This window comes from Amphiura filiformis, chromosome 12 (genome assembly GCF_039555335.1).
Source record: "Amphiura filiformis chromosome 12, Afil_fr2py, whole genome shotgun sequence".
In the NCBI taxonomy this organism is placed as follows: Eukaryota; Metazoa; Echinodermata; class Ophiuroidea; order Amphilepidida; family Amphiuridae; genus Amphiura; species Amphiura filiformis.
Genome location: NC_092639.1, coordinates 57532596 through 57559508, shown reverse-complemented (window position 1 = coordinate 57559508; position 26913 = coordinate 57532596). Strand labels below are relative to the sequence as shown.

Sequence of the window (26913 nt, the reverse complement as noted above, 5' to 3'; positions counted from 1 at the left end):
AGGTCACCCACAGGTCATTTGAGGTCAAATTAGTAAAAACTGTTGTAGGGGCATGAAACTTGATGGGTATAGACAACATTGAGAGCCAAATTTTTGGAAGGTCATTTTGGGGTCATCCAAGGTCATCCACGGGTCATCTGAGGTCAAATTAGTAAAAACTGTTGTATGGGCATGAAACTTGGTGCTTGGTGGGTGGGTGGACCTTGGACTAACAAACAAAAGTTTCCACGGTGACCTTTTCGTCATATCTACGGTTAAGAGGTCATAGGTCAAGAAAGATAAAAATTTCAAATTGCCCCTATGGAGCTCAAACTTGGTGGGTGGGTTGACCTTGGACAAACAAACAAAAGTTTCCACGGTGACCTTTTCGTCATACCTACGGTTAAGAGGTCATAGGTCAAGAAATGTCAAAATTTTCAATTGTCCCTATGGATCTCAAACTTGGTAGGTGGGTGGACCTTGGACTAACAAACAAAAGTTTCCACAGTGACCTTTTCGTCAGCCCTATGGTTAAGAGGTCATAGGTCAAAAAACAAAGATTTCAAATTGCTCATGCAGCTCAAACTTGGTCGGTGGGTGTAACTTTGGCCAAGGAAGCCCAGGTTTGAGATCTGCAAAAGCCAATAACTATGACAGCCGAGAACCGCGAAATACGGGTAACCGCCTAGTATTACATAATTTACAAATACCATCATTGTCCGGTGTCCATTTACAAATTTTACTGTCTAACGGGAGAGTGTTAGAGCGAATTTTGAATTTCAACGAGGCGCCATGAAAGTCAGTTGCATCTAAAAGATATGTCTCCATATATGGAGTGTCTTTAATTGCTAAATAATCAACGAGTGAAGATTTAGTTTGAGCGTCCTCTTTCCATTTGTTATTAAAGATGTTATAAATACTACATTTAATCGAATTAAATCACCTAATTTATAATTAATAAAGGACATAGAAAGATAAAAGCAAAAGTATGCTTCATTTAGTTAAAACAATAGTAACATCCCTGTTGTGTACAAAAATATAACTCTATACGACAATGCAAATCAGGATCAATTCATGCACAGGGAAATGTTGAGTATGTAAATTAAATGGAACAGCCAAAATGCCAATGGGTATGTAATTTAACTAGAACAGCCTTAAATTGATATCGATATTAATATTGACGTCACAGATTCGATTTGTCACGTGATCGTCAAACCTGTAGGCCTACTAAAGGTGTCAGTTCTGCAGGAACTGACACAAAAATAGTGAATGACTACCCGGTATTAAAGCCATATTATAAAATTTGCTGAGGAAGACGCCCTCACTGAATTTTTAAAATTCCTTTTTTTACACTATTAAATTGTACTTTATTAAACCAATATACCCTGCAAAAATCAAGACTCTAAGTGCTGTAGTTTTGTCAAAATCCGTGATTTTGAATAAAACGCCGGAACCGGCGCTTTATTATTACGATGGAATTATTAGTCGAACACATACACGATGTTCATAACACACAGTACGTCACGGCGTTCGGGACGGTGATATACACAACAAAGGGTCGTACCACAACATGACCGAAGGAGTGGTACGTATTGGCGACATGTGCGCCTTGTGCGGTGGTAGTAAATTCCAATTTTCTTTGCTTTGCCGTAGTTGTTCGGCTCAAAAATAAAAGGGGATCCATCTGGGTAAGCGCTGATTTCCAATGGCCGGAAGCAGGTATGAATAATTAATTCTCTGACGTCATCACGAGTTTTCAGAGATTATAGAGGCTTGTCAAGCACTACGTATGATCAGATCAGAGAAGATCTTCTCTGGTATGATCATTTTATTTATTATGATCAATGTATTTATTTATTTATTTATTTATTTATTTATTTATTTATTTATTTATTTATTTATTTATTTATTGATTGATTGATTGATTGATTGATTGATTGATTGATTGATTGATTTATCAATTAATTTATTTGTTTATCAATTAATTGATTATTTGCTTATTTATGTATTTATTTATCAATCAATGAATAATTGGTACAATCTCGCTCCGAATAATTTTACTAATAATTTATTTATCAATTAATGAATTATTTTATCTATTTATTTATTTCTTTAGTTAATCGTTTGCATTAAATAGATTGATATAATTGATAACCACTGCTCGCTTGCTTGCTTATTTAGTTATTTGCTTATTTATTTATTTATTTATTTATTTATTATTTTATTATATTAAAATATAGGGTCTAGGCCTACATTTATTTATTTATTTATGTATTTATTTATTTATTTACTTATTTATTTATTTATTTATTTTTCGGGGTACACATACGTATTGCATCTATTTTATTTATTGGTTTACTTATAATAATATATTTGCTTGATTATTTATTTGATCTAATATCTATTGGATCACTCGCATCTCAATAAATAAATAATCAAAGCAATAAACAATCAATCAAGCGAAAAAGTGATCAAAAGCTAGCGTGATCAATCGCTAACGCAATCAAACGCGACCAACCAATCCATCAATCAATCATCCATTCATCAATTACTCACACACTCATCACTCACCCAATTAAAAACTTAATCAATAATCAGTTAATCAAAATAAATACACAAGTAAGCTCTATATAACACCATATAAACTCAATCAATCAATGTAGCCTGATGAGTGTCAGTTAGTGGGAGAGTGAGTGAGTGAGTGAGTGAGTTAGTGAGTGAGTGAGTTAGTGGGAGAGTGAGTTAGTGGGTGGGAGAGTGAGTGAGTGAGTGAGTGAGTGAGTGCCAGTTAGCGAGTGAGTGAGTTAGTGGGAGAGTGAGTTAGTGGGTGGGGGTGTGAGTGAGGTGAGTGAGTGAGTGAGTGAGTGAGTGAGTGAGTGAGTGAGTGAGTGAGTGAGTGAGTGAGTGAGTGAGTGAGTGAGTGAGTGAGTGAGAGAGTGAGTGAGTGAGGGGTGAGTGAGTCCGTGAGTGATGATAGGGGTGAGTAACTTGGAGGAATGAGTGGGTGGGTGAGTGAGTGAGTATTATTCATTCGTCTTTGAATATGTTTGCTTGTTCGCACCACACCGGAAGTAACTATAAACAAATAAGCAAATAAACAAATAAAACCTTATAAACAAATATATAAACAAACGAATAAACAATATAATAAACAAAAAATAAACAAATTACCAAACAAACTTATATTAAAACAAACAAATAATCAAACTTATATCAAATAAGCAAAAAATCATCAAACAAATAAACAAACAATAAATAAACAAAGTAATTAACATAAAATAACAAACAGATAAATAAACTTAAAGAAAAACAAATAAATAATGTAATTAACCAAAAGATAAACAACAAATTAACAACCAGCAAAGTTATAAACAAGAAAATAAACAAACTTATCAACAAATTAATAAACAAACAAACTTATAAACAAACAAACAAATCAATAAAATAATTAATAAAATTGGAAAAAATAAAAAATAAATATGTAAATAAATGAATAAATAAATATATAAATAAATAAATAAATAAATAAATATAGGCCTAGAATCATTCATTGATTGATAAATAAATACATAAATAAGCAAATAATCAATTAATTGATAAATAAATACAAAAGCAAACAAATAAATAAACAAACAAATAAATAAATAGATACATACATAAATATAGGACTACATAGGCCCTTTAAATTAAGTAAATAAATAATAAATTAATGAATGAATTAATGAATTAATGAATTAATTAATTAATTAATTAATTAATAAAGAAGTAAAAAATAGATAAAATAATAATTATTCATTTATTGATAAATAAATAAATAAATAAATAAATAAATAAATAAATAAATAAATAAATAAATAAATAAATCAGCAGTGGTTATCAATTAATTTATTAAAGGAAAAGGATTAAATAAAGAAATAAATATAAATAAAATGAATCATTAAGATCAATAAATTAAGAAATAAAATAATTTATTGATTGATAAATAAAATACATTAATAAGCAAATAATCAATTGATAACTAACTAACTAACTAACTAACTAACTAACTAACTAACTAACTAACCAACTAACTAACTAAATAACTAACAAACTAACTAACTAACTAACTAACTAACTAACCAACTAACTAACTAACTAACTAACTAACTAACTAACTAACTAACTAACTAACTAACTAACTAACTAACTAACTAACTAACTAACTAACTAACTAACTAACTAACTAACTAACTAACTAACTAACTAACTAACTAACTAACTAAATAAATAAATAAATAAATAAATAAATAAATAAATAAATAAATAATGATCATACCAGAGAAAAATAAATAATGATCATACCAGAGAAGATCTTCTCTGATCTGATCCACACTGGATCTGATCATACCACAGTGGATCATACGTAGTGCTTGACAAGCCGCTATAATCTCTGAAAACTCGTGATGACGTCAGAGAATTAATTATTCATACCTGCTTCCGGCCATTGGAAATCAGCACTTACCATATATCTGACAGTAAAAGCTAACATTTTATGGCAAAGAAATGCTAATCTATTTTGTTTGAAAATGTTATAATATTGCTTTAAATTTCACATGACCCCCCCATCAGGAAAAATAAAATCACATAACCCCCCCCCCCCGGTTTGTCAAAGTGAAAATCACATGACCCCCCCGACCTTTTCCCCGGCCCCCCCCCTCCCACATTAATAATGAGCGGTCCCCAAGCCTGATATATACAGGTTACAGGGCCTGACAGGTTACATGGGTTATGACGCACCCTGTACATTTCGGACATCGATTGCCCCATTTATTGAGGGCGTCCTTTTATAAACAGCAAAGCAAAGTCATCATGGCGGACGACAGTGCACAAGAAGGCAAAATTGCTGAATTTTCTGCAGTTACTGGCGCCGATAGTGACCGAGCGAAGTTCTTTCTTGAGTCTTCAAACTGGCAAATACAGGTAACACATGTTTGTATTAATTTAAGTGGCGAAATAAGTGTAGTAAAGCGTAAAGCTGTTAAAGTCTCAGAATCGAACAATGCCGAATGCTGGCGTCATGTACGTAGTAGAATTCGGAAACCTTTGCATGCTTTCTCATGAATGAAGAATATCACGCCCCCCCCCCCCTTTAATAACAAGTGACTAGGGAAAGACATATAATTCTTTTGAAACAGTGAGGGCAAAGGTTACAGGCCGACCGTTGTGTTTCGGACCCTGCGGTCCCTGCGAATAAAAAACTTAAATGCTAAGCTAAAAATAATAGCAGGTATCAAATTAAACTAAGCCCTTGAGTAAAGAAAGCCAACACTGAAAACCTTTTTGTCATAGCACTTTCCGTAACAAAGTTAGGCCTACATCTAGTCAAAGATTGACTTTCATCAAAAAGATTCAGCTAGCAAAATTCCCAAAAAAAGCATTTCGGGGGTGTTTCTAGATCTTAGACTTAGTCTCATGACGATAGCAGCCTTATTTAATGGAACTGCTATTAAAATCCCTCTGAAATTCCATGTGCGAGTCTCTCATCACCAAAAAAATCATATATTTGGGTCAAGTGAAGTATAGACAACATATTTATGTAGGTTTCCTTGAGCAAGCGGTTCTTTGCACCCTGCAAAGTGCTCCCTTCTTCGCATCACAAACAAGAGGAAACACATTGTCAAGTCGATCTACAATATGATGGGGACTGCGACTGACCTACAACAAGTCGAACACCATCCGTACCTGGGTGTGGAACTCTCGTCAAAGCTAGACTGGGGTCCACACATAAACAACATCACAGGCAAAGCCAGGAAATCACTCAACTTCCTTCAACGCAACCTCCACAAATGTCCTGAGAATATCAAGCAGCAGGCATACACTTCTCTAGTAAGACCGATCTTGGAGTATTCGTGTTCAGCATGGGACCCCTATCACAAGAAGCACATTTCAGCCCTTGAATCAGTCCAGAGGAAAGCGGCCCGCTTTGTGAAAGGGAATTACCAATGGAAGGCCAGTGTGTCCGATATGCTTCAGGAGCTGAATTTGCCTTCACTTCAAGACAGAAGAACAGCAACACGTCTGACCATGCTGCACAAGATTAACTCAGGTGATCTTCCACTCTCCATCCCCGAGAAGTTTATCTCTGTTGATGATATTCCTGACAGGGCAGAAACCCGTAGCCAAAGACCAAACCAATACATCAACCACGGTGCCAGAACCATGACTCACAAGTATAGCTTCTACCCCCGTACCATCACCCAGTGGAACATACTTCCTGCATCCATCATCCATGAGTCAACATCAAGCAAATTGTTCAACACCAAGGTCTGGAGCTACATACAGACACACTCAGCTCAGCTGTACACAGGCGAGCCAGTGGATTCGACCCCAGCCTCATCAAACTAAGCCACGCTGCACCAGTCACTGTTTTTATGTGCACCTTTGGATTATGCACCCTCAGTTGAGTTGTTTTTAGACATTTGTGATGCCACCAGAGTCTGGACGTCGATACCAATTGGTCCTGTCCAGTATTTCTTTAGATATAGAGATCTTTTAAATTTCAATGTAAATTTGTATTGCCGGTTTAGGCCATTTTGGCTGACTAGCAAATGTGTTAACTGACGTTTCCCTCTCATACCTAATAATGACAATTGCGTCGGCATACAACGCCTACCACTCACACGCTTTGGGTAGCGCTGCATTTCCTGTGCGTGCACAATCGATCGCGCTATCGTGTCATTCCACTAAACTTGCGACATTACGCAGTGCATGCAGTACATTCATACTCTCATGATCGAGAAACTATTATTTTAGCTATAAGACAAGTAAGTAGATCATGAGAGGCAAACCTTAGTTAACACATTTGCTAGTCAGCCAAATTCGCCTAGACCGCGTCGGGGCCCAAACACAATACATATTTACATAGAAATTTGAAAGAACAGATTGGACAGGCTGGTCAAGCCAGGAAACCTACATAAATATGTTTTCTATACTTCACTTGACCATATGAATATGATTTTATGGTGAAGAGACACCCGCACATGGAATTTTAGAGGGATTTTGATAGCAGGAAAAGCTGCTATCATCATGAGACTTAAGATCTAGAAACACCACAGAAATGCTGTTTTGGGGAATTTTGCTAGCAGAAAAATTTTGCTACGGAAAGTGCTATGACAAAAAGGTTTTCAGTTTTGGCTTTCTTTACTGAAGGGCTTTAATTTGATATATAAAATGATGCAGTTTGATGGCAAATTTGAATTCACCTAGCATACCTATATTAACTTAAGTACAAAAAGTGGTCAGTGGAATTCCCTTTTTGCCCTTTTTTCATTCACTCGATCGGACATCCGGGAACATTGTCCCCTTTGCACAATCATGCGCATAGCAACCAACTCGAGAAAGGGGAACTGCACATGCGTACACCCAGGGGGTCACTCCCATTGTGGCCTGTACACCATCCGCGATAATCAACTTTTGAAAAGCACCCTAAACAAGGATTTAACCTAAAGCCAAGAATTTTCTGCTTTACAAATGCTAAATTCCGCTTTTCTCCGCTTTGTAATGTTAGCACATTTCTGACATAATAAAATTTCACAAGAATCATTGCGATGTTGCAAAGTTGGGATGGGTGATTGGGTATCATGGCTGCAATGGGAGGTAGGACAGGCGTTGTACGGTAAATCTATGACGGATTTTACTTTATTTTGATGAATTTTGAAGACCTATTTCATTTAGTATTTTATTTATTTCTTTTCAATTGCATTTTATTTCTTTTTTTTAGGTCATTTTTGCTTATTTTTTCTCAGAAATGCGTTTTCCGCTTTACCTCCGAATTCCGCGATTTTCGCGGAATTTCCGCAACACGGAAAATTCTTGGCTTTAATTTAACCCTTGGCTAAAACGATACCCTAAACAGGGATTTTCAAACCCTAAATAGGGATTTTATTCACCTTGCATCAAATATCATACCCTAAATTTCATTTCCGCGTATCAGCCATTGCAATTTTGCTACTCTTTTTTCTGATTTTTCATGTTTTTGACACCCTAAACACGATACAAGCGTATCGTGCCTACCCAAAAAAAACTACCCTTTTTACGCGTTTTTATTATCGCGGATGGTGTACAGGCTACAATGGGAGTGACCCCCCCCCCCACGGGTGCGTACACTGGTTTTACAAGCCTCAGGCTATTTCCCTTTGTGACGCCAGCCCGACCAAGAGAATTCTACCGCTCATGTCAACTTGTCAATTGTTGCTAGACTATCTGAGTTCACATAGAAACTCATTTGTACTCACAACCCATACACACTATTTGTTTGTACCACTTGGCACTAGTACAAATGGCAACAAATGACCAACCATAATTACCATATGCATGCATGCAACCTTAGTATCTCCTGCTTTACAAGCAATCTTTACATAAAATAAAAACAATTTTACCAAAATAATGTTGATATATTATAAATCTACTTTATAGGTAGCTTTGGATCAATTCTTTGATAATAGTGGTGACGCTGCCTTTGAAGATGCCTCTGAAGATATGCCAGAAGAGATCCCTGTTGTTGCTGACCCTCCGGCTCAAGCTGGCGACACAGCACCCGCAGGAAGAAAAACATCAGGGTACGCTAGTAGACCTGCTTTAAAGTTTGTTCTGCTTATAATTGGTGAAAAAATAAGACTCATAACATCATGTATTGATATAGCATCTAGGGCCGTGTCGGCACCGCTTTTTTGATGTCGACATATTTTGTATCGTGACGCCAACATACATTTGGTTTCGAAAAAATACGAGGACTTTTTGTTTTTCATGATTTTAGGAATATTTAAAAAATTTTAACCTAAAAATATCTAGAAACACCGTCAGCAATTGACCTTTTCGGTAAATCCCATAAGCCTTTGCGAGTACACCTGAGACCTCGTCATTTGACGTCACGCCGATCTGCGCCTAATGCGCACATTGTTTATTGAACATCGTCACTGTGCATTTCAAGTCGGCGTGACGTCAAATGACGAGTTCTCAGATATACTCGCAAAGGCTTATAAATGGGGTTTACCGAAAAGGTCAATTTCAGCAAAAACCAAGATGGCCGTCTTCATAGCGAGCCGGTTGCGATAAAGTGTACAATTTACACCGGAAAACAAGGCAAAATACTGCCAAAAGTATGACCCCTGAAGGCAAATAACATGAAAAGTTGGTGAAATAGTTGGTAAAAGATAAGATTTAGCATTGCATTTTGATGAAAATGCATTGGAAATGGCCAATATTTTGAGTGAAAATGAGCTTGCCTGACGAAGTTTTACTGGGCCATTGCCTGAGCACTATGTCGCCATGGACGAAGTTCTGTCGATATGTTGACATAATTCACTTTGTCGACAGGATTCCAACAGAGGACCTGTCGACACCGGCCTTAATAGCATGCACACAGTTGGATACAACACTTATGCTTCATGTAGTTGTATGCCATGCATCACATAGCATGACTGGCGCGTGTTTAAATGTGAAATTTACATTGCGACTTGATTGATCCGCGCAGTAACAAAAAACAAATAAGCCATAATTATGAACAATTTCCATCAAATTTTTATTAATGTTATATTCTTGACCCAAATTGTCAAAATAAGATTAAGCAACAATTTTAGCAGAAATTGTGAGGTGCCATTGAACCATCAATTGAATTGGAAGCAAAACATTATAGGTGAACGGACAGTGGGTGTATCCTCTGTGTGAATTAACAGAAAAGCACAGAATAAGGCTCATAAACAGTGATGCCTTAGGCGCACAATTGGGCTACTTGGCGATCACTTGCCGCTACTCAAAAAAGCATGCCGCTACTTGCCTAAAATTGGGCTACTTTTGCTAGTGTCAGGCCGCGGCAGTAATTTGACGTATTTTCCTTTCAATTTAGCCGATTTATAAAGGTTTTGAGTCTCTGAAGGTCGAAATTGCAATTACAATAGGTTTTGTGACCATTTATTGATCGGTCCTTTAACTACCCAATAAGTACTGGAAGTTTTGAAGTCAAGTGCTTTTCCGCCCAATTGGGTGATTTGCGTTTGAAATTCGGGTAAATCCGAAGTTTAAAAATTGGGCTACTTTTTGACTCATTTACCGCGGCTTGGCGATCTAATGTGCCGCGCCTTGGAGCTGAAAAGTTTTGGCAACACTGCTCATAAACCCCCAATGTAATCCATACACAATATTCTGTACGCAAAGGATAAACCAGGAAGTGAGATGTCTATGTAATTCACAATTTTTGGCCGATTGTTAATCTTATCTTTTTTTTTTTTTACATTTTTTGGTTTCTACTGTCATAGTGCAAAGGTCTGAGTCTAAAATGAGGACTACAAATGTAATTTAGAATAGCAGGCCTATATACTATTTGCCAGAGTTGTAACGAGTGGGTGTAAATTAACGGTTATTTGTCTAACCGTTTAAACGGACCACAATCCGGTCGGTTAACCGTGTAAACGTATGTAAAAAAAAAATTAAATTTTTGGCGAATTTGGAGAACCACTGGACCTACCGTATTGTCTGTAATAAACACTCCCCCCTCTGATAAACGCTCCCTCCAATTTTTCAATGAAAAATTGACAAAAATGCAAACATTTCCATGCCATATTGTTTGACTTTGAGTAAGCTTAAAACTTGCATCAGTCATGTCATTGACGATCACTAAATTCAATTGCATGGACAAAACCTACTACGACTCAAACTTCCCATCCATTTCATTGCCTAATTATGGTAGAATTTCACCAGATTATTGCTTAATGATGTACTTACAGGTGTAAATTTGTTGCATTTACCACGAAAATATCATTCTGTGGGCGCCGCCATTATTAGGTACTTGTGTAAATCCCTCCTTTCTACAGGAGCACCATCGGGAAATTGGACCCGATTTTTAAGTTTTTTCACTTTTCTCAATTCATTTCCAATAAAAGCGCCCCTTTTGGAAAAATACAATGCCTCTGGGGCGTTTAATACACACAATATGGTAGGTCGAAAACTTTGAAAAAAATTTTATTATTTTTTTTTTTTTTTTTTTTTTTTACGCTTAAACGGTTAGTGATTTTCCTAAACGGATAGTGCATTTTACGGTCGGTTAAACGTGTAAACATAGACGCCCTTAAACGAGTCGTGACTTGTGACTGGAGGTAACATGAGACAACCCTAGTACTACATAATACATGTGTTTTGTATTTTGATAGTAAAAGTGAAATAGCTTGATTTTTCCAGAAATTATTTTAAAGTCCTTTGACAATGAATGCTACAGGCAATATATCAAAAAGTGACTATAACCCTGACACAGGCCGTGAGGCAGGACATGAGCCAGCTCCCGTATGACTTTTGAAAAGGGAAGTACCGGTAGGGAAATGTCTGGTGTACGTAATTGGGAAATTTATTATCCCAGAATTCAACCGAGCCAGGACAGAGTAGGTATACCGGCCCCTTCCAGTGTATTGTCATTGCCAACAATATATCAAAAACATGGGGAGGGAATGACACCCTTTTTGGCCTTGGTTCTCCCTTAAATAGAACTCATTGTTCTTGTGTGCCAGCTTTATTAGTTCAATATTTGAGTGCAAACACTGCTAGGTAATGTTCCCCACCAATTCGCCCTACAGTTTTCTTTCATTTCTACAATCTGTGATTGTCATATTTTCTTGCAATATTGACAGATCACGTTTTGCTACCTTAAGTGATATGATGAGAGATGAACCAGATAACAGTGACAGCGACGAAGAAGGACAAGCCTATTATGCAGGAGGCTCTGATCATGGAACGTGAGTTGCCTTCATAATCTGTAATCATATTTGTACATATTATATATTTTTCCTTCAACATGTTATGCTTAGGGGGCTTTATGGAATAGATGCAATGAATAGTACACAGGTGTCAAAATAAGATCTCCTGAAGCAGGAGCAATTTTGCCCCTGGTTCATGTGTCTTTGTCTGTGAACCAGGGGCAATTTCACATAAACTTGGGGCAAATGCAAAGTAAAAATGAATGTTAACTCAATCAGTTCATGTTAACTTGATCAATTCCCTCGGATCGCAATGTCCAAACAGCGAGTTAGTTAGCGCTTGCAGGAGTGCTGAAACTGAGGCGTGCATCACTGATTTGAGGAGAGGCGCATAGTGCCAACATCGAGGCTGAAGGGGTGTCTCTGTCCACCACCTCTGCCCATTCAGCATAGACATGAAGATATTCAAGGAAACCAGAGGCATTGGCAGTTCAGCACAGGTAAAATTGCCACTGGCTCCTGCTTATTTCCAAAGTTAGTAGTACCACTTTATTAGAGGTTAGCACTTCATGTACATGTTGAATGAATCTCATATATCATGTTGCACTCCAGTGCATTACGTTTTTGACGGCTTATTTTTGGAATTTGTGAAAGGTAAGTTATAAAAAGAGTAAAAGTTGAAGCAGAATATGTGTGCTCATTGTTCTTGATTTTTAGGGTTCTTGATGTTTGGACATAATTAACAGGACTGTTCCCATCACGAAAAGGCTTCATTTATCCACATAACCATGTTCCTTTTATAGGCCAAAGAATGGCAATGTCAAGTTAATATGAATTTGTGTAAATATTTTTCTAGTGGTCAACAGGTTGTCGGACCCAAGAAGAAGAAAGAAGAAAGAGACAGTCTGGTCAATAATCTGTTCAAGCAAGCTAAAGAGTAAGTTGCAAGGCTAACATAATATGTGTTTCCAGTGTTGTGATCAAATTTAATAAACACCTTCCCCACTCCAAAGAGAGGAAACATTGTTTCTGTTTTCCTGGCCAACCCTAGTCCAGACCTACTCACCTTGATCTCTAGATTTCCCTTGGGCTTGTGGATAGTGACTATGTTAAGTTTTTTTCCTGGCCCTAATTGACCCCAATTTGTTTGGGTGTGAGGGGTAGGGATCAAAAAAATTTCCAACACACACATTTGTAGCAATATTAACCCTTCAATATAACCATATTTGGGTTCATTTTCAAGCAGACAAAATGGAAGAAACAGATCGCAACATTTTGAATTGTGTGACCCAAACGGCGATTTGGCGCTCCCCTAAGATGACGCCCCCTAGCTACACCATCGTACCTAGTTGTAGTTCAAATAGTTACCAAGATCTTTATTATTAACCTCTTATATTATCAAGTTTGAGAAAAACAGTAGGCATACTTTTGTGGATATATGCTGGAACCTTATTTACCCATCTACAGTTATACTAGGGGTAACCTTATATATGTCCAGTCTAATATCGCCTGTTCAGTATACCTTCAAATATACGACTTAGATTACATTTTTGGCAGGGAGGAAGGGGGTCGGCCGATAAACTAAACTATTTAAGTTTATAGGACGTCCTCAATCTATTGGTTCATTCCCTAATATAAATGTATTTTTGTGTGTTGTTATGTTTGTGTTTCCATGTCCTTTCGTGAAATCAACAAAAAATTAATATTTTGTATTGTTGTTGCTCAAACTAGGCATGGTGCTCAGGAAGTGTCAGCTGGCCTTCCAGTAAGTGGCCCAGGCCAATCTTCCTATGTGTTTAGAGGTGCAGCCTACAGACTAGGGGAATCAGAAGATGAACCAGTACACCCTGTACCTGGCACGGCAGGTACCATGCCAGAAAAACCACCAGAACAGGTAGGATAAGCAGGCACAGAGATGGGGGAGGCTCCCAGAAATTGGACCCAACTCTGACCTGGCCTTACGGCTATGTTCAAAATTATCCCGAATTTCTGTATGTTAAAATATTTATGTTTTTGTGATAGATATCTTGAAATATTCCCTCTCAAAGTCAAGAGCTGCCATTCAACAATGTTTTCAGTCTTTTATACCCCTAAAAATGTGGTGTCCGATATCATTCCCCTGAATCCCCTCTGAATTTCCGATGGTGCATGGACAATATTTTTATTAAATCATTTAGCTTCTGTGTTCTGAAGGTATTTAGGGCTCATATTGAAATTCCCTTACACAGGAAGGTGTGCGCCATCCTGCAGCTTTCCTATGCTAGCCTTCTTTTGTTAAAATCCTGTGTGATTATAACACTGCAATTAGCCACTTAAATTAGGAGCGCGCTTTCCTGGGTTGTGCGATGAGCCATAGTCAGTTTGTTTTCTTCCCATTCGTCATGGACCACTTCAAAAGGCAGGGTGTATCACTGATGCATATAATCCATCTTTATAATCCATTTTATGACCGAGCTTTCCTGAGGCGTGGGCTTAGCGAGGGGAATCCTGCCTTCTTTCTGTGTGAAAGCGTGGTAGGGTATTTCAATATGAGCCCTTAGTAAAACCCAGTAGCAAGCCTACATGTAAAGTGATAGGCTTACAAAATGATGAATCTTTTGCTGTGTGTTTTTATATGTAATGTTAATTTAGATTGATGAAACTGAGACCATTCACAAGATGTGACCAGTTTTGTTTATCATGTGTTTTTTACAGAGGCATATAATTCTGAAGTTATGGAAGAATGGATTCAGTATAGATGATGGTGATCTAAGAGATTACAAAGACCCTAAGAATGCAGCACTTCTCAATTCAGTATCAAGAGGGTGAGTCAATGGTTAGGCATGAAATAATTATGTGACCTGCTCCCACAAAATGAGTGTGAAGTTGTAAGTTGGGAGTTCTGAGATGCCCAAACTGTTGAGTGGATGTTCTTTGTTTGAAGACACCTGTATTGGCAGTGGTATGTCCTTTGTGAATGGGGATAGAATTGAATACAGAGTACAGCATATAATGTCCACATTTACAATGGACATACCACTGATTATACAGGTTTCTTCAAAAAAAGAACATCTTGCGACTTTATGCTTATTTTGTAGGAACAGGTCCCATGATCAATGGGCATAAATATGCCAATTTGATGATAACGGCTCAGGTTGTTTCATAATAGAACTCAAGTAATTTCTTCTGTAAAATTGGTAACCAAAATGAACATCGTCGTTGGGCAGGAAAAACCTCTGTGTCATTGGCCCCTCAACATGTAACCTTTTGGCAGTTTTGTTTTAAACATGTTCAAGGGCCACAAGTACATGACGGGATAGTATGGAACAAGTGTGGATTAATGCAGTGTCCACACATCCCCTTCAAATTAAAACAGAAATCTTACCTGCCATATGGGATCAGGTATTTCTGCACATGCTGGCTGATATGAGAGAAGTTTCCTCAAAGTTGTTATAATTTTTATTAATTCACAGTCTGACATTTTCTTTTAGGAGAGGTCTTCCCAGAAGTAGTCTTTTCACATTATTCTGGGTTCCCTTGGTTTTTCACTTGTCATATGTTGGTGTTGCATGGTACAACTTCTTGAGAATCTTGTTGCCACTTTAATATCTACATAGGCAGTCAAACCACTGAAATGGCTGGTTATCATGATTAATGATACAAACCTGAGGCTGTCCATATTTAAGGTCTTTATGTACTTGTTTGAGATGGTTGGAATGACACAACCTGTCAAATTGTTCCCTTACATTACATATTAAGTGCTATTAATTTGAGGGCTATATTCACTCAGGATCAGTTAGAGACGAAAAAGTGGAAATCTCTATGTGATTCTACTGTTTGTCATCTTTTTATAAATTGTTTATCATATTTCTCTTGTGTTATGGTAGGGAGATTCCAATGGAGTTAGTACGAGAAGCAAAAGGAGGCGAGGTGAATCTAGATATGGAAGATCATAGACAAGAGGAGTATGTCAGACCTAAGAAGAAAGTAACACCATTCGCAGGGCATGGCTATATGCTAGGAAGGTAAGAAACTCAACATATACACTCCTTCATCTCTGTCCATGAATCAGATGTCATAATTTTCCAGGTACGGTTATATCGAGTGTTGAGAGCCAGAAAGCCTTAACTCACAAAGTATTACTAAAGTATTACTTTGTGAGTTGAGGCTGAACTCTCAAAGGATTACTTTGTGAGTTGAGGCTGAACTTGAGTTGAGGTGTCTGGTCCTCAACCCTCGATATACTAAGCAGCTCAGGACATACACTCCCTAGCCCCTAGTTCATGATTTATATATCATAATTCTTAAGGGATCTAAAATGAGCGTTTATTGCGTTTCGACAGTATTTTTTGTGGGACATGAGAGCACCTCAGACCTATCGAATTGCATTCTGAATACGAAGCATGTCTTTCTGATATCAAATCATTTTTTGAAAATCACAATATAATACAAATTTTATGACAAATTATAAAAATTTGATTTTTTTCAAATTTTTGATATATAACAGTCCTCGAAGTAAATTATATAAATCTAATGATATATTCTTAAAGTGTATGTAGCAGGGAGGAAAAGCCGACGGTCAATTGAAAATTTTGACCTTTCATATTGAAGATATGGATTTTTTTCCAAAAAGACCTAATTTTTTTTGGTGTTTTGGGAAAAAGAAATCCATATCTTCAATACGAAAAGGTCAAAATTTTCAATTGATCGTCGGCTTTTCATCCCACCTACATACACTTTAAGTATAAATCATCAGATTTATAAAGTTTACTTCAAGTACTGTTAAATATCAAAAATATCAATTTTAATGATTTGCCATAAAATGTGTATTAAATTGCTAATTTCAAAAAATCAAAATTATTTGATATCAGAATGGCATTCTTCGTATTCAGAATGCAATTCGATATGTCTGATGTGCTCTAATGTCCCAAAATAAATACTGTCCAAACGTTCATACTCCAGCCCTTAAGGCAAATCTATACAGACTAATACTAAAGTTCAGCTTATAATTGGCAAAAAAATGAGACTCATAACATCGCGTATTGATATAGAATAGTGTGCACACAGTTTGGCGTAACACCTACACTAGTTGCATGTTTCATATTGTGTAACTGGCACACACTTATGTGAATTTACACGCACGTAAGTTAGTGCTTTATTGGTGTGCGCAGTAACAAAAAACAAACAATTTCCGCCAATTATAAGCCAAACAAACTTTAAGAAGATAAATAACTCTGGATATACACTCCCTAGTCTCTGTTCTTGATTCAAATAACATGTTTGATACATGCACCTTGAAAGTAAGGAAAATCATTTCTTTTCTTCATCATCTTCATATATACATGGTGTACCACAATTTTGAGTATTATATAACAGGCTTAACGTGCACAGTTTATTTATTTTAAAAGGGGAAACATTAAGGGCTATGATATTGCAGCCTAACAAAATTCAGATAACTTGAGAGCCATGGCACAATGGGCTACTCCAATTGAAATTCATACACCTGCTATGGAAGACATGACCCCATCTCCCACAAGGAGAGTGTAATTCAAATGAAGTCACCCTTTCAGGTAGTCCATTTGAAATTCACACTTCCTGTTTGGAAGATTAAGGCCATGTCGTCCATAGGGGATAATGGATTTCAACTGAAATAACCCAGGAACTTGTAAGGTGTGGCTTAAATTTCACCATAACTGTAATATTGCAGCCTCACTACGGGGTATAGATTGGGCATTAACAAGGCCAATATATTCATTTTTTTTTAAATTCCAGTCCAACACCAAATGTATTATCAAGTCCAGCTACTGGAGCAGCTACAGCATCAGCAGGGTCTTCATCAACAGATAACAAAGGCAATGAGAAGTCTGCGCAGGAGTCTATAGGTCTAGATACATCACAACCAGTAACTAATGTGCAACTAAGACTAGGTGATGGAACAAGGTAATTTAATGGAAAATCTGTGATGGAGTTTAAAAGTTTGACACTTCTTTAGTGAAGTCAGTGTTTTTACTGAAAAAGCAAAAAAAATAAATGTGATTACTAAAACATAAGTTGCCAAATGGACTTGAAGTAGAAGAACAAAATCAAACTGTTATGATCTCAATTCTAGACCTTGATCAGTGATTGTGGATATTTATGGTAGATGCACTCTATTGCTTTAAAATATATGATTATAGAACCATCCAGCACGACAGCTTGCAATATTTGTTCTCCATGCAACTTCCATATGGTATGCCCCTTAGTTACTTAGTAAAGCATAAACATTTTGCAAATTTCTTGAGTCACCTGGATTTGCAAAATTTCCATGCTAGTAAATATTTCTTTTTGTCATAGGCCTTGAAGAAAATGTATCAATATCTTAAAATTTACATGCCTCAAAAATGGTGATTATTTTCTAATCGGAAAAATGGTGTGCCACAAACATATTGTGGTAATGTGCTGGACAGTTACTCACTGTTACTTCCCTCTCACATGTTGTAAAAGTTTGTGTAGGGAAGATTAAACTTCTTTTTAACCATCTAACTAAAGTAAACCTTTACTACTCTGTCCCGTTTATGTTATGTTTATGTTCCATATTTTTGTTTTCTTTTACAGGTTAGTGGGCAAGTTCAACCACACACATACAGTTGGTGATATCAGAAGATACATCTCATTGTATCCTTTTATTTCTTGAGGGTTGGGTGTTTGGATCTTAGTACTGTTTATCGGTTACTCAGACCATGTTTTTATGTCTTTATTCAGTAACTACATTTCTTTATTTCTGCAAATCAGTTTACTTGGGTAAGAATGTCTAGATGCAGGAAGAAACTGGAGTGCCCAGGGAAACCAATGAGAGTGAGTACCGTAAACGTTTGCCTAATGGCGCTATGGGCTCCCTTGACAAACTGGAATTTTAAACACAAACTAAAAGTGGCCTTCCATAAAAATCTAACCGGCAAATAAGGGCACGTACCCTTAATTCTTGTTGGGATTTTTAGAGGAGGGCTCTGTATTTGTACATGAAATTTACCCCAAGGCAAAGCAGCCCAGGTGCGCTATTAGGCGAATGTTTATGGTATGTTTAGGCGTGTGTGTATGATTACTGTAGATTTTATAATCCCTGCAAAATAAACAAATTTGAGCATAATATATATCTTCCTTAACTGAAGCTTTACCATCCATACAGAGCTCGACCTGCTTTAGCCGGACAAACCTATGTTCTGATGACAACGTTCCCAAACAAGGAGTTGACAGATGATTCACAGTCATTAGCAGATGCCAAATTGTTAAATGCCGTCATTGTTCAAAGGATCAAATAATATGCTATTACTTGAGTTAGATTTATTTAAAATTGGTTTCAAACTTAGTGGCATATCTCAGAAAAGGACACATGCAAACCACCTTAGGATTATTCAGGCTATGTGGCAGTGTGTCTGGTGCCGTAAACTGGGGTAGCATTGGATGAATTGTACATGTTTTTGCAAATATTTCAATTACACACTGGGAATTGGATATCATCAATTGAGAACAGGCCAAGACATATAGAGCCAACTTATTTAATTTTCTTGTATTTTGGGGGTCAAAGTTTGTCCAAAGTCACCTCACGGTTTATGGTATCTTTGTAAAGCCCATTTGAATACCAGATTTTCCAATCAATACACCGCATGGGGTCCAAAGCAACACTGTTTTGGGGGCCACATTGGTCAACAAATTGTTTTAAAAAAAACTGTGTTTGCTATCCACCCAACAGGCCTATATTTCCATTTGTCTTTTCTCATAGAGTGCCAAAAGTTAGAAAGCCACCAAAAAGTTGTATTTTTTGACCTGCAAAAGAAAGGGTGAAAAGCATATAAGGCAATGAATTACACAGGAGAACCATTTTTACATAATAGGTTTTCTATGTTGCGTCCAAAGTCGCCTAACTGTCCAAAGTTACTCTGGTTTACGGTGCTAAAAGAAAAGTTGCAAAGAGGGAAACATATTGGTAATCCAGTTGAAATCCATACACTCCTATATGGAAGACATGACTTGACCTTTTTCTCCCACACAGGGAGTGTAGATTTCAAATGGAATCACCCATTCAGGTAACCCCATTTGAAGTCCATACTCCCTGTGTGGAAGATTGAGGTCATGTCTTCCATTGGGGGTGTATAATGAATTTCAACTGGAATAACCCTATGCAAAGAAAACGCATGTAAGCCCAATAAGAATGTCATCTTCTGGCACGTGCAATTTAAATCTTCAAGTCAGCAAGGTTTTTCTGACCATCATTTTGTTTTTTCAAATAATCCTTTCAAATTAGAAATTTCAGCAATAGAAATTTCAGCACTTTCCTTGATCTGAAGTCTGTAATGTGTCACTTCGGAGTAGGGACATATACCGTAAAAACTCGATAGTTAGCATATGTGCTTACTACTGAGCGCTTTTAAAACATGCAAACATGAAGAGCACCATCCACAAAAGTGTAAAGGGTTTTGAGCAAATCATCGATACACATAGTTATATACGAACAAGTAAATCTGCAAATGTGTGTCTCAACCCCATTAGCTCAGTTGGTAAAGCGCCGGACTTTGGTACAATTCAGTAAGCGCATATGCTAACTATCGAGTTTTTTAATACGGTATAGAGTTTTAAATTATGGGTCCCAAATAGCCCTAAATTTGTGTCTATTGGGAGCACTGAGTGTTCTTCTTTTATAGACAATACTTCTGTGATCATAAGAATTTTGTTGCTAACCATAAAAGATTTTGTGCAACAGTAATTTTGCACTCAACAAACAAATGTGTGAATATGTTCTTTTATGCATATGTTATGTAAACTTTAAAGCATGATTTATTACAGATGAGTTCCCAAGATTGGTATTTTCTGTATGAGGAAAACTGAGGTCATTTGATAGCCATAAACCTCCCCTATGGAAGACATGACTTTAAGCTCCCAAACAGGGAGTGAGAAATTCAGTTGGTGATACCTGAATGGGTGACTCCATTTGAAATCTACACCCCCTGTGTTGGAGATTAAAGTCACATCCTCCATAGGGGGTGCATGGATATCAAATGGCATATTATGTAGGAAATTCATCTTACCAAGCTTCTGGATATATAAGGAGCCCAGCAGTCTAGACACCTGCAACATTTCTCTATGAGTGGAACAAGATGGCAGACAACCAACCTACATTCGGTTTCAGAAAAGAACAGTAGTCCCTTGCTCAGATTGATGCATGCGCCCTCTTTGTGCTTTGTATGCGCTGAACGTTTTGACACGTAATCACCCAATCAGATTATGGCGTCTGTTGTTATGATTGTCAGACGATTGAATCAGCCAATCAGAACCCCACTTCCATGTTTACGCTGTGTACGCTCTCAAAATGTAAACAAGTGCCGTTCTTCTTTGGCAGAAACTGTAGGCAGCGATTCTCAATCGTTTTTGGAATGGGATTGCATTTCTTAAAAGTTGAACTTGATTAAAGAGTGGATGTAAATTACATGCAAACATGATTTTACAGTTGAAACAAAAGTATTGTTTTGAGACCCAGTTAACACAGAGATAGCATTATTTTAACACTCTGTGTGCCACATCGTTCCACTTAAAAGAATAATGATCTGTGTTATTTCAGGCTATAGAGACACAACTGGGTTTCAAAACAATACTTTTATTCTCTAAGCGAATAGTCTGGGCATTTCTCCACTGCAACAGAAGCATACGCTGCAGAAAACATGTAGCAGGAAAACAAAGCACTGCAAAAAAATTGCAGCCGAGCACTGAATATTTTAGCCGAAAACTGACAATGTGTCAGCGAAAAATGTCAGACTGTACTGGCTTAAGTGTATATTTAACAAAACTGAATGCCTTTCTTGATGACTCTGTATTGTGTATTACCGGTAAATCAAAAACAAGTGGTCCACACTGAATCTGCATTGGCGCAGTTATGTGCACAACATCTGGCTGTAAACAAAACTGCACCCATCTTACTACATGTGATATCTTTATAGAGAGTCTAACCATTTAGTTCTATTTGAGAAAGAAAAGAAATAGTGCTTCCATACACCCAGTCTGAGTGTAAGTTTGGACCAAAATGAATGGTACATATTTTGTATCAGGGTATTCCATACAGGTATGACACTATATCCATAGTAGATCAGAATTTGAATAGTTGAAAAGACCTAAGACTTCATTAAAAGTAATGTTTTAAATATGCTTATATAGCTTCAGAACTATTAATTTAACAAAGTTAATGTTGAACAGAATTGGGAGATGGGGTATCAAAATGCATGTACATAACCACCTTTCTCTTTATGTTAAAATATTTTGAATAGAGGCCGTCAGCGTGACGTCATATGCCGCCATCTTGTGGGTACACGCTGTGATGGTCGTTCGATCTCCATGCGTGAGCAGCAAAATCACCGCGTTGATGCGCGATAACAGCTGCCTGGCAAGCTGCACCCTGCGCGTGGTGTCCAACGCATGAACACACAGATCATTTGTACCCACAAGATGGCGAAAGACTGATGGCCTCTATACGATTAATAGTTCTGAAGCTATAGGCATATTTGCTGCTATTTTTTTAATGCTTTGCATGTTGCAAGTTAAGGTCATCTATGGGCAGGAAAAAGCTCCTACATCCTGGTGGCCCTTGAACATGTTTAAAACAAAACCACCAAGAGGTCACATAGGACGTTTTACATTACACATGTTCAGGGGCCAATAAAACAGGAGATTTTTCCTGCCCAACGACGAAGTGCAAACTTTGATATATCCAAACCTGCACTGTGAATGTGTATATTAATAATAACCTTTTTGATTCTTGAGTAACAGAATACAGCCTATTTTTGCCCTCTTCATTGATGGTTCTCGTATTCAGAAAGTCCAATCCACTGGTCTAGCTCTATTATTCAGTGATTTTTCATCTATTTCTGAATGATAATCACAGAATATATTTGACTTTTTCTGTTAATTCATCGTTTCATGTTATGATCAGGTTTTGTGTTTCTGATCTTTCTTTTACATCAGGCTGAATAATCTTTAAAGAAACAATAATTTATATTACAGTCCAAATTTCATATTTTTATGTGCCGAAATATTTTAAAGCCATCTAACTCAGATTCCAGCTTTGCTTGTGCTAATGCAATGAGCTATTCCAGTTGCAATCCATAAACCTCCTTTGGAAGACATGACCTTAATCTCCCACACAAGGGGTGTAGATTTCAAATGGAGTTGCCAATTCAGGTAACCCCTCACTCCCTGTGTGGAAGGTTAAGGTCATGCTTTACATGGGGGTGTATGGATTTCAACTGGAATAGTCCAGTACTGTTAAAAACTGATTATATTACACCTTGGTAGAATTAATCTGGCTTGGAATAACTTGGGGTTCCCAAGGCAGAGGATTAAAAAACAATTGTGGGTATCAAGCATGTGCATTATAATGGGTTGCTCACCCAGGTGTTGGATATCTACGGTGTTTGTCCTTAATAGCCATGCTCAACCATTGTAGGTAACTTGTAGGTAAGATTGTAATTAGCTACCTCTGAAAGTATTCTTGTAGGTAGTACTCGAGTAGACACTCGTTTAGCTGCCTACGAATTGCCTACAACTTACCTACAACAATTTTCGTACAAGATTTCTTGCAGTTCTACATACAACTGATTTATATTGGTAAAATGGACCAGTGGTAATTGCTCTGTGGATTGCAAAGGATAAAATGTATTAAAGTTGCTGGATGTAAGTTTGTATCTAATGCTGGTTTCATACTTTCTGCCACTTGCCACTGAGCAGCGTGATGCTTCATCATGCCGCTTGCACTTGTCTGCAAGTGGAGCGGCACACCGCAGAACGGCAGCATGACTCTGAAAGCCATTGTTGCCGCTAAGCACCGTTCCAAAATCGTATTTTGTTTTCATATGTCAGAGCGGCACCACTCCAAGTTTACTTGAATTCAACTCCGAGCGGAGCTGCCACTTGGACAAAGCAGTGGAGTGATCAACATATCGGCTTGCCATTGGTCAACGCTAGCGTTTCTGGTGTGACTGCGCAGTGAAGCAAAATCGTATTCAAATCGGCAAGCAGCAGGAAATTATGAAACCTGAGTAGAAGCGAGTTTTCATTTTGGACAAAAGATAATAAGTAAATTAACATCTTGAGTCATGTGCGCATCATGTGACACAACTTTGTTATGTCATTGTTCTCCCATTTCAGAGGCGGAAAATACAATTGTTTACTTGATTGTTGGGAGTGGTCTTTTCCTTTATCTTTAAATCTTTTTCACTTTTTAATTCTATTCATCAGGGGTGTGAGAGGCCACAGACCAAAAACAAGGAAAATCACTAAAAACAGCGTAAAATCAGGGTAAAAAAACGCCAAATATGGGCTGAAAATAAAAGAAAAACACGTAAATTTTGGCAACAAAAAAAGAGGAAATCAGCTGAAAAGAGAAACTCTCACATCCCTGATTCATATAGGCCAGGATGCTTATGTAGAACTTTTAGCCTGGCATTTTGTTTGAGCCTGGTCTCACTAGTACTCAAGTGTGTCTCTGCACGAAACAACTTTTCGACAACGGTTGTATAGTAATTAATTTTTACTATCGCAGAACATTTTGTCGTCAAAAACAAAAACTCACTATTGTTTGATCACAAGGGACACAAAGGACTGTACATCAACTTGTTGCATTTATTGCTCTCTGCATCCGACTTCATCTAGAGAAGAGGAAAGTAGGATCAATTATACATGGTAAAAAAAAGTAGAAATTCAATTACTTTATTTATATTGACATGTTGTGTCTTAAATGTTTTGTTTAATTTGGCTATCAATAAATAAATGCTACTGTTTAACAGTAACATAAGCTTTATCATATGAAGCATAAATATATGTATTTTGATTGCTTGCAGTTTTATTAATGGGGTCATATTTCATTACTGTAGGGCCTAAAAAAGGTTTGTATTGTTCTTTTCCGACCAACCCAAAAATCTGAAGAGCGTTTTTTTGTGTTTTTTTTTAATTCTCAATATTCAAGAAAAAAAGGATTCATTTGGTATTGGTATCTGAACATGAAAAAGGGGGTCATCAAGTATATTCGACTCCAGAAAAGGGGGCATATGGACAGACACGTTACCCATCATGGGGGTTTGCATAGTCATTGGTCAATTCATTTCTGGCAGTGTACAGGTTACTAATTTTAATCTTGGTGAATAACTACTATTGTCTTCTAATACACGGAATAGATCGGGTAAAGCAACCCATTCACGTTTAATTTTATTGGGCAATATCAAAGACATAATTTGGAGTTTTCATATTTTTTGACACTGACCTGACAGTTTGGTATGTCTTGGACAACATACTTTCTCAGAGTATGATGGGATACCAATCACTCTGAGGAAGTATGTCGTCCAAGATATATACAAAACTGTCAGGTCAGTGTCAAAAAATTTGCTTTTGTAAGGTGAAAATTCCAAATTATAATTATCTACACACCTGATGAATCTCCTCACAAATATCAAAGACCCAAGATGCAAAATCTACCATTTTTCACTATTGATGATCGTGTGAACGGTACACAATGGTAGATATTACTGAACATTTTCATCAGGATTGTTGTTGAATGTAGAATTTCCTATTTCCGTGTTGCTGAGCAACCAGTATCATCTGTGGTAAACAGAAGATCATCACAACAATGGTGTTGAGAAAGGAGTCTGCCAGACTTTGAAACATCCACAGTGAGAACTACTTTATTGGATTAGAAATAGGAAATTCTATAATCAATGGTAGATTTTTAGGTTGTTGATATTGCCCGCATTATATAATTAGAGGAAGCATCAATTGCAAATCAATTGCAAAATCCAAGCAGGAGCACTTCAATCGGAACAAAGTATAGCTGTCATGGAATAAAGAGAGAATACTAATTGACGGGAAAGCAGACCATATATTAGTGATCAATGTTCCAGGTCCTTGATGCAGATTGCCGACATACCAGGGGCATGTTTCAAATTGTCTTCAAAGATTTGGAGAAAGTGCTAATTTTACATTGCTTTTTTAGAAAAATTAAATTAAGCTTTTCCAGAATTTGGCCAATTTATCTTACTTTTGAACAGAAATGATTTATATTGTATTCCGAGTCCCATGCAGTCACATATTGCAGTCCAATCCAAAAGTGAGACCCCCTCCCAATCACAATCTTTGTTTTCAAGTAAATGACAATATTGACCTACTTGGTGACCCATTATAGCTTGCAAAAACTGGAAAAAAGTTGCAAAAACAAAGTCAGAACAAAATTAAAAGCACAAATTGTATCAGTTGTATTTTTATATTTCAATTTTTTTTTATTTACGATAATCAAAACATGTCTTATACAAGATACAGTTTACACAAGTACATGCAAAACATAAAATAATTTTAACTTAACATAAAATTTGTACATAATGTGATCTTAATGTGACACAATGGGTGATTCCAGTTAACATCCATACATCCCCTATAGAAGACATTACCTTAATCTTCCACACAGGGAGTGTGAATTTCAAATGGGGTTACCTGAATGGGTCAAATGTTTGAAATCTATGTGGGAGATTAAGGTCATGTCTTCCATCGAGGGTGTATTATATGGATTAAAACTGGGACTGCTCCATGACACTCAGACTGCACATAATTTTGTTATTAAAGTACAAATATATTTGACACAGATTACATACACTTATGGACGGAATATAGGTAGCAATGGACGGCATTGATTCTATTTTTGGAGGGTTTTCATTTTTACAATACATATATGTGACATGATCAAGGGGAATGAGTCACTTGTCGACCCTGGTCAATTACATATGTTTCTAAAGAGAACATTTAGAGCTTTCTGAATCTGAAAACCCCATGTGTATACGGCTTTTCTTCGCAAAGTTACATCAAGTTATCAATGGCTGAAAATAATATAAAACAACAAATTTTAACACTTTGTTTTCCAATATCTCAAAATCAATATTAGCAACATCCGACTCATTTTTCTTTCATCGTGTCACATATAGTCCGGGGCATATAGTCTTTAATTGTGTTTGCTACATTTTCCCAGTTTTGACCTATACAATGTTTATCATTTACAAATTACAAGATTTTCATTATTAAAAGTGTACAGTTTTTCCAACTTAAAGGCCCTTTCAGTGATTTCACAGGAACATAAAAAAAATGGAAATTTGTCAGAGTTGCTTAGAAATAAAGAATAAGTCTACAGAATTTCATTAAACCATTTTTCCCTGAATACATCGACAAATTAGTCAAA

General features: G+C 36.8%; 1 protein-coding gene across 2 annotated transcripts; it reads left to right on the top strand.

The window, feature by feature from the left end:
* The first annotated feature begins 4799 nt into the window (after positions 1 to 4799).
* Positions 4800 to 24518, top strand: LOC140166471 (NSFL1 cofactor p47-like). 2 transcript variants are annotated; one of them, XR_011860870.1, is made up of 11 exons: positions 4800 to 4938; positions 8434 to 8576; positions 11634 to 11738; positions 12556 to 12636; positions 13431 to 13593; positions 14394 to 14503; positions 15566 to 15703; positions 17451 to 17618; positions 18273 to 18332; positions 18844 to 23145; positions 23197 to 24518. XR_011860870.1 is itself a non-coding variant. In XM_072189950.1 (10 exons), exons 1-10 carry the CDS (start codon positions 4828 to 4830, stop codon positions 18974 to 18976), a joined length of 1212 nt encoding a protein of 403 aa, XP_072046051.1. In that variant the 5' UTR covers positions 4800 to 4827; the 3' UTR covers positions 18977 to 24518. The 2 variants fall into 2 exon arrangements, 1 of the variants encoding a protein (XP_072046051.1); XM_072189950.1 differs by having other exon boundaries at positions 18844 to 24518.
* The last annotated feature ends 2395 nt before the right edge of the window (positions 24519 to 26913 follow it).